Source organism: Eleutherodactylus coqui, chromosome 3 (assembly GCF_035609145.1).
Source record: "Eleutherodactylus coqui strain aEleCoq1 chromosome 3, aEleCoq1.hap1, whole genome shotgun sequence".
Taxonomy (NCBI): domain Eukaryota; kingdom Metazoa; phylum Chordata; class Amphibia; order Anura; family Eleutherodactylidae; genus Eleutherodactylus; species Eleutherodactylus coqui.
The window spans coordinates 207,358,964-207,367,846 of record NC_089839.1 but is presented as its reverse complement, the minus strand read 5'-3'; the positions used below and the strand labels follow the sequence as shown (position 1 = coordinate 207,367,846).

Here is an 8,883-nt window from a genome sequence, read left to right as displayed (position 1 = left end):
CCAGTTAGACACCGGGAGTTGGGTGGGTCAGCAGTCGGACTCTTGTGTTTGACACGTCTGCTCTAGGTGACCTGTATAACGGTGATGGGGTCAGTCGGTTGCCATCCTCCGCTCTGCAGGTCCGGCCGCCGTGTTTTTCCCTCTCTGTGCTCACAGATGAACAGAACAGACTGCGACGACGTTTCACTCATGTAAATGTTCCACCAACCTTGATATAATTGCAGGACGCCGCACGCGCCTCGCAATCAGCGACATTTAGCGCTCTGTGCAGTGAACAGAGACGTAACATTTCAGAGAAGAGATGTGCTTTATTTCAGAATAGCTATAATTACTGAAAATGAAACCGCTGCAGACAGAAAGCGAGAACGGCGCCAAACCTGACGCATGAAAGGAGAAGCATGGCGACAGAAGTCATTAAATAAGTAATAAATATCATATACAGAAATCTTCAAACAAACACTGAGAAAACCGCCTCTAAAATTGCGCAAATTATGAAGACACTGAGGATGGAGATGTAAACTCCAGGACATTGATGAAGGGCTCGGATCACAGACCCTCACAGAGCACGGCCGCGGCACTGCGGGGACACAGAGCGCAGCCGCGGCACTGCGGGGACACAGAGCTGACACCTGTGCATTGCAGTGACACGAACCGATAAAGGACATTGAGGCTATCAGTGCACAGCAGACAATTATAGCAAATGTGATATCACACGGAGGTCACATCATTCAGGACTGTGGAGAACCCAAGGAGCGGCTGGGTAGGCGAGCAGTAAGGCACGGTTTCCACGGTCAGCGATTGTGAGCTGACCGCTTAGAGTCTGCGTCGTTTCCAATGGGGATATTCGTAGGATTCCTCCAGGTGGACGGTGGGTCAATATCCAAATATCTCAGCGTTAGGTCTAAGATCAGCATGTAAAGGAAGCCGCACCATGTGAGAAGCTAGAAAAATCGGTCTAGAATGTTATGTAACGGGACTGACACAGTAGGAGCACCACGACTTGCCAGTCTACTGGACGGCAGATTAAAAGATTTTCCCGGCCTCTGTTCACATGTACCTGCTCATTACTTCTCGTCTGGTCGGCCTCCTACAATTAGATTTTCCTTTACGGTGGCCATACACATTAGGTATAGTATAGGTGACCCTGACGATTTTGGCGGGACCTGTTCATCCCCCCCTTTCATGCTGGATTTCAACATACCTGATTCTTTCATCTCTTGGAAAATAAACTGCTGCCAGAGACATGCTAAGGTGGAGGAAAGGGACAGAGGCATCTGGCAGCAGGTCCCCCCCCTCCCGATGTAGACTCAAGCGAGCAGAGTGTATGCATATTGGTTTGGGGCAGGTGGAGCTAGCTCTCTCATGTGTACCTTTAGAGATCCTGGTACATGGCAATAGGTGTACAATGAAACGTATTTCCTATGGCACCTGATGATCTGGAAATCCTGCTAATCTGGCACAGAAGGAAGGGGGGGGGGGAGAAGAAAAGGTCCGGACCTGAGGTTCAGGGATTGATCAGACATCCCAGCCCTCCTTGGCTGCAGGACCACAGTAATGCGGCCTAATCTCATCATGAGCGCTGGAGTGTGCTTAATACCATCACCTCCCCAGAAACCAGACGCGGTGGATCCGCCCGCAGGGATCAGGTGACATCCCTGTAATCCAGCCTCCAAGCATCTGAGACAAAAGCGCAGAATAAAACAACATTTCTCACAAGCAGAGACCAGGTGAGGAAATGCACGTTTTGGGATCCTGGTGGTTCTCTATCCTGGCAAGGTATGTTTAGGGCTCATTCAGACGGGCACGTAATACACAGCAGTAAATCGCCATGGATTTGGAGTGGGGTATACACACGTGTTTTTATTACGTGTAAATATGCATGTTAAAAAAAACAAAAAACACAGAATGTCCTATTTGGGTTCCGTATTACAGACCAAAACAGGCCCTTAGAGTCAACAGGACTGCGCAAATGCACAAGATTCATATATATTCATTGTGCATTTGCGCAAAAAGTCAATATGGCTGCATGCGATTTTATTGTTCAAATAAGCAGTACGTAGGAGCGCAAAAAAATGAAGGAATGTTTAAATCTGCAGGGAATAGGAAACAACTTCAGCCCATGAATAGGCAGCATAGTTATGGACAGAAATTAAATTTGTGTGTGTGAATGAACCCTAAAAGGTGTTTTACCACCAGAGACATTGAAACCCCATTCCCAGAACACAGGATAAATGTCTGATCGCTGGGACCCCCTGCGTACATGAGCACCGCACCATTCACCTCTAGGAGATGGCTGGAAAATGCCAAGAGCATGGATCTCCATCTGCCCCATAGAAGCAAATGGAGCAGTGGTCATGCATGTGCACCACCACTACATATGCAGATGCATTTGGGGGTACACTTCTAGGGATCAGTTGTGTCCCAGCAGAATCTGCTTAAGAAGCGAAATGCTGTATAGATTTCGGCAAGAGACAGGATGTGGATTCCGTGGTGACTATCCGCCTATGAATGGATGAATATGTGGATATCATCCCTTCATTTGAAGAGGTGAAGGCCACAGCGTAGAGGAGATACTTTGAAATCTAATCCGCAATACCTGTTCTGTAAAATGCTGCGGTTTGTTCACAACTGAAAATCTGCGGCATTCCCATGTGTGAACATAGCCCAAGTCCTTATTCACATGGTTATAAACCCAACATGCAAAGTGGGTTTTGATGGAAATCTACTTCTCTACGATCCAGTAACTATCAGGACCCACTGCTGATCATTTTACCGCACACATATACGCTTCCATCTCCAGTTCCACTCCTATAGGGCTCCATCCAACGCAGAGATTTCCATGATGCTATATTAGGACGCAGCAGGGGAGCTGCAGGATCCGGCGGCGGCGGCGGCTTCGTTTTGTGTGGTTTATTTCTAAACCTTTATCTTCAACCTTGAATCTTGCGGACTCCCCGAGGACAGAGCTGTCTCTTCTGCACGTTCATCAATATGTGTGAAGCACAGCGCAGTCGTCTTTATTTCACGATCTTCTCCCCGGTCCCACGGCCCTCGCTCTCCGCTCAGATAATATGCCCCTTCCAAAAAAAAGAAAAGCAGCGGCGGAAATAGTCTCCCAGCTGGAACGTTAAGACATTTTATACCAAAAGTTAAAAAAAGAAGTTTAAAAAAAAAAAAGAAAGCCTTTTGTTTTTCTGCAAAGAAACTCTGCAAATGTCTGTAAACTAAACCTCCCCGCTGGAGGATGACTGTAATCTGCGCTGCCGCCTCCAGACGCGGATGTGTACAGGTGGGAGGAGCGCGCTGTCGCTATACTAACGGCTATAATCATGGAGAGGTCTACAAGGATTCATTTACTGTCCATCAGTCATTCCTCCGCTCGCTCTTTATCCCAGCTCTCTGGCATTGAACTCCATTCTGTCTTTGCGTCCTGTTGGGCTTTAGCGGCCGCTGCGTTGCCATCCAGGTCCAGTTCTTCGAAGGATGATGCGCTCGCCCCGGATTCGCTGGGGCTCTTCTCGCTGTCGTTTTGCTCTTTTCGTTGGGCGCCTTCCGTCTCGGTCTCTTCTTGATTTTCTGACACCAGCTCCAGGCTTAGGGTGTCTTCTAGGAGCAGGGGGTCTAGTTCAGCACCTGGTGAGAGGACAGAGGAGAGTTTACGGACAGAATACACAGCTCACTACACTCGCCACCCTTACAGAAGGGCGCCCACTCCTACGGAAAAAAAGTTTTGGAACTTAAATACTTTGTTTTTCGATTTCTCAACACTTTCAATAACTCGGCTCGCAGTCAATAAGAGCATTCATAGGGACCTTACACAGAGGACAACATTGCAGAATCTGCCTCCCGCGCAATACTTGGCCCCAAAATCTGCTGGCTGATGTATAGATTTTGGTACAGAATTGAAAATAGCAGAATCTTACTGGCAATTCCACAGTGTAGGTAAAAGCAATTCACCGAGAGTCCAAGGCAGGAGAAAGGGTAAGTGTACATGTGGATTTGTAGTGCAGCTGACACACGGAAAAGTGTAGCAACTTACAGTACAAGGTGTGTGGATGGGGTATTAACACTACACCCTAGGGTGTACATTTACGGCCTAGGCGTGCAGGGTTTACACGGAGTGGGATGGGGAGCTGATCATATTCCATGCAAGGTGGTTGCTGGGCGCCTTTGACAGCTGATTTAATACTTTAAAGGCCACCCTTAATTCTTACAATTGGCATTTAAATGTCCCGATTGCAGAGGTGATAATTTTATGATCCGTGGGGGTCTGAACACAGGGGCTCAACCAATTCCGAGAATGAAGGGATTCTGAAAGCCCCCAAATGAAAGAAGCAGCGGTTGTACACGTGTGCTATAGTTCCGTTTATTTTAATTGATGTGGATAGGGAATAGTTTTAGAACATGGGCCAACCCCTCTAATGAAGTGCCTGCTAGAGTAAAAGCTCATTTACACGGTGTGATCATTTGAGCAATAATCGTGCACCGCTAGCTGATCGTCAAATTCAGGTCAACCTAAAAATCGTCATGCGGTCTTATCAGGAGTTCTTCACGGGTAGTGCTGATAGCATTGTTTCCCGACGGAAAACAAAGTAGCTGAATGGAGATAATAGCCCTCGGGCTATTATCTGCATTCAGCTAAGGCTTCATTTGCACACTTGATTGCTCTTAAGTAGCAGAGTAGCTACTTAATAGTTTATGCAAAATGATCGCTCAAAACTGCCGTTTGAGCGATCTTTGAGTTATCATCACTCCATGTAAATGGGCCTTAAGATGGGACTAATTTATTAAAGGAGTACTCCAATCTCAGCTGAAGCAGCTACTGTGATTACCAGCCATCTGGCTGGAGCCTACAGAAATAAAAAACGTAAAGAAAAAAAAAAAAGAAAAAAGCACTTTAGAACCCCCCCTCCCCTCCCAATTGGTTTAAAAAAAAAAACTGAAAGCAAAAACAGAAAGGGTTCAGTCTGCTTCCATTCCATTAGATTTGTTTTTTAGCATGGGAAAATACAGCACGGTCCAAAATTAAAAAGAAAGAAAAAAAAAAAGGGACCTAACAGAATGGGAGCCCTAACGCAGGTGTGAAAGCAGCCCAATGCTTGCACAAGAATGTGGCTTTTTTTTGTCAAGGGCCTTGTTGAATCCCACCCAAGGTCTACTAGAAAGTTGCATTCCAGTCAGAAATGATGAAGCATTAGGCTGGGTTCCCACTGAGCATAAATCCCGTAGATACCTCACAGAACGACCACACAGACCCGTTCGGTGCGGGTTTTGAAGCGGCTTCACCGCCTGGAGCCCGCTGTGGCCATCTCTCCCCCATAAAGAGAAGACATAACCGCAGTGGAGACAGCGCTAAAATTAACATGCCGCGGCTTTGATTTCCGCGCGGCCTGTCAGTTTCAGTGTGGCTTGGCTGCAACGGCTTCTCCGCAGAGTGTGGGTGAGATTTTTGCAAATCTTGTCCACTTTGCTGCTTTATCCCGGGATAAAAATTGCAGGCGGAATTTCTGTGCAGAAAGTCTGTGCGGCCATTCCACACCATGGGAACCCAGCCCTACTGACACAAGGCGAGAACGCAAAGGCTTTCTGCACTTGAGGCCCAATGCACATGGGTGGATTTGCATTGTGGAATCCAGCGCGGGCGTCCGCCTCCAGATTCCGCAACACATACTGCCCATTAACATGCTATGGAAAAGCATAGCATGTCAATGGGCAGTATTTGTTACGGAAATTAATAGCAATTGTCTGCTCACAGAGGGGAAAAAATAAAAATTATTTAAAAAAAAACACCACATTTTATAAAAATTATCACAGTATGTCGTATTTTAGCGCGATTTCCATGCAGACGGCTTCCATTGAGCTCAATGGTAGCTGTCTGATCTGCAGCAGCGCGACGTGATTTGTACTACGCATGTGCTGTCCAGCACATACGCATGACAGATGAGGACACTGCAGACAGGAATGCAGGGTTCACCAGCTGGGCATCGGGTTGGATTCCGCATGTGGAATCCGACTTGGTCGTATGCATTCAGCCTTACCCATGGCGTCCCCACATCCCTGTGAGCGTCTCTCCATCTCCATATAACCGCTGATAAATGTTCCCATTCATGTCAGTCAAACCCCAAATAGCCACATAGTCTTCCAGGGTCTGTCCAGTCTCATGACACACAATGAAGAAGCTTTATTTACATAGGACATCGGCCACGCAAGATCTGATGATGGTGTCTCCCGTCCTCCCAGTCTCTAACAAGGGGCATTCGTGCCGAGAGTCCAGTCACTAGCTGGAGCTTTTCCTCCTTCCTTTGCATTTCCTGCTCTCCATCTCTCCTCTGATTTCAACATCCCTAATTTTAGTCCGACTATCCTGACTCTCCCTCACAGGTGGGCCCCCAACCCAGCAGATTATAACATGCCATTTATTGTACCCACCGCCCATGTGGTGCGTCAGCTTCCAGCTGCCTAATAACACATGCGGATAATAACAGAGGGAGACGATGAGGGGTGTCAGCTCCATGTCCTGCCCCCCGCCTGCACATTAACCAAATCTGCGCCTCGCACGCTGCCTCGCTACCAGGACAAATAATGACCTTGGCTGGCAGTGAGTGCCGGGAGCCAGGGCAGAGGGCAACGTAACACGAGGAGGTGACAGTGACAGCTGGTACTGCCCACGGCTGGTGACAGAGCTCTAGGGAGTCATTAAGTGTAAAATAATGTTAATTGCGGCTGACACAGCTGGAGGACTCGGTCTGCGATCCTGACTCTACAACGTCCCAGACCCCCCATCACCAGGGCAGCAGGAAGCAAAACAAAGCACCCTGGGAGGTACGTAATCCAAGCGCAGGCATGGCAGAGGCAGCAGGAAGCAATTAGACAGAAGCTCCTGAGGAGCAGCGCCGACCCACGGACTTTATACTGGACAACGATAGCACAGCGCTGCCAAGAGGCATTTGCCTCCTTCAAGATGACTGCAGACTCCTAGAATGCAGAAACTTTTACTCCTTACAAGAAGTATTTCAAAATCACCCTTCGCCAATCTATAAAACAGACAACCTGCGCCGATCGGCCCCCTCCATTAGACCCCCATCTAGTAGCACGTTGGACCTCCTTCGGCCTGCAGAGCAGCAGCATTTCATCGTGACGTAGATTCCAATCATTCTGCAGGAATTTTGGCCCCTGTGGACAGGAAGCTTCTTGTAGTTGCCACAGATTAGATGTAGTTGCTGACATGTTCTGACCAGGTGACAATGGCGAGTTGTGCGTTTGGAAATGTTCGTTGGAGCACCGGCGTTGTATTCAGCTGCTCCTGACTGTGCTGCGCCTGTTGGTCAGCACGATGAGGACTGGGAGCTCTAATAAACGTCTGGGAGCTGTAATCAAGGGACCAATGGCTATGACACCTATGGAAGAGTAATGCACCCCTGAACCCCCCCCCCCCCCCTTACTGCACCACATAATGCAATCAAACCCTTTTTTAATAACGGAGCTCAATCTTTCCAGGTGCAGTGGAGGTTTTCGTGTATGAACTGAAATTTCAGGTCCTGCTTCAGCACTTCCATTGGGTTCGGGTCAGAGACTTCCTTCATGTTCTTCCTCCTTCCCTACTTGGCGTTCTAAATTCTAGTCAGTTGACACTTCAGCTTAGGGATAGGGGACGGGTCCGGTGCAGAGTTCACGCTTCTGTCCATGTCCAGTTGGTGGAACACTTCTCCCGCACCGCATACAATGGTGCAAATTTACTAATCCCATGTAAAGACAGTGTAAACTTACACCCAGCAGTATGAAGATGTGTCAAAGTTGTCACAGCAACTAAAAGTTTGTCCAAAACACAATAAATATGGCAAAATGTAAACACGCTATTTTAGCAGAAATTGAATGCAAAATCCTGTGCATTTAGCTTAATAAATCTACTCCAATTAGTTGTCTGTGTCACATAGCTTGGCGATCCTCTGATGGTTTACCATAGATGTAAAAGGCAAATATGGATGATCCTTCTCCTCCCCCGGCCATCTCTTTTCTTACCGGAGACTGCAGGAGTTTGTTCTCTGGCAGCTGGTTTCTTGCCACGATTATGGTGGCGGACGCTTCTGGGCGGATTCTCCAGTGCTACAAGATGAACTGCGGCCACATGATAAGATGCGATATACCTGAAATCCATCCTGAATGCGGCAGCCAGGCTCATATTTCTGTCCAGCCGCTAATCTGACGCCTCTGCCCTGTGCCGGTCACTGCATTGGCTGCCGGTCAAATACAGAATTCAATTTAAACTCACTACCTTCACCCACAAAGCGCTCCACAGCACCACGCTGCCCTATATTGCGTCCTTCATCTCAATCCACCACCCAGCCCTCACCCTCCGCTCTAACAAAATCAGTCGAAATGCCTCTTTAATTTGAGCCCCTCATTCCCACCTCCAAGACTCCTCCAGAGCAGCACCAGTCCTCTGGAACGCACTACCAAAGGATACCCGGGCAATCCATGACGCACAAAACATCAAGTGTGCTCGAAAAATGCATATTTTCAGGGAGGCATACCACATCCCCTAAACCAAAGCCCTCTGTTCTTTGCCTAATAACATGCTCCCTGTCCTATAGACTGCAATCCCTGCTAGGCGCAATCAACCGCCCCCTGCATTAATACCAATTCAGCCACTAGATGGCTTATGTCTGACCGCGCACATACCGCCAAACCATGCACATCACCTGCCCCTTTACCTTCTGTATCACCCCATTACTTGTAGTATGTAAGCTCGTTGGAGCAGGACCCTCACCCCTACTGTTTTCATCAATCGATTACTTCATGTACCTATGGTTTTGTTTTTTTCCCACCAGTCTTGTAAGCGCTGCAGAATATGTTGGCGCTATACAAAAGATTATTATAATTATT

The 8,883-nt window shown here is 47.8% G+C and overlaps 1 protein-coding gene across 1 annotated transcript in view; it reads right to left on the bottom strand.

Annotated features, from left to right (window-relative positions):
* Nucleotides 1-288: 288 nt before the first annotated feature.
* TEX264 (testis expressed 264, ER-phagy receptor) overlaps nucleotides 289-8,883 on the bottom strand; it is a 28,103-nt gene continuing 19,508 nt past the window's right edge. Inside the window, exon 4 of the mRNA XM_066596912.1 lies at nucleotides 289-3,633. Coding sequence (XP_066453009.1) covers nucleotides 3,368-3,633 — 266 coding nt within the window. The 3' untranslated portion in view covers nucleotides 289-3,367. The remainder of the gene's footprint in view (nucleotides 3,634-8,883) is intronic.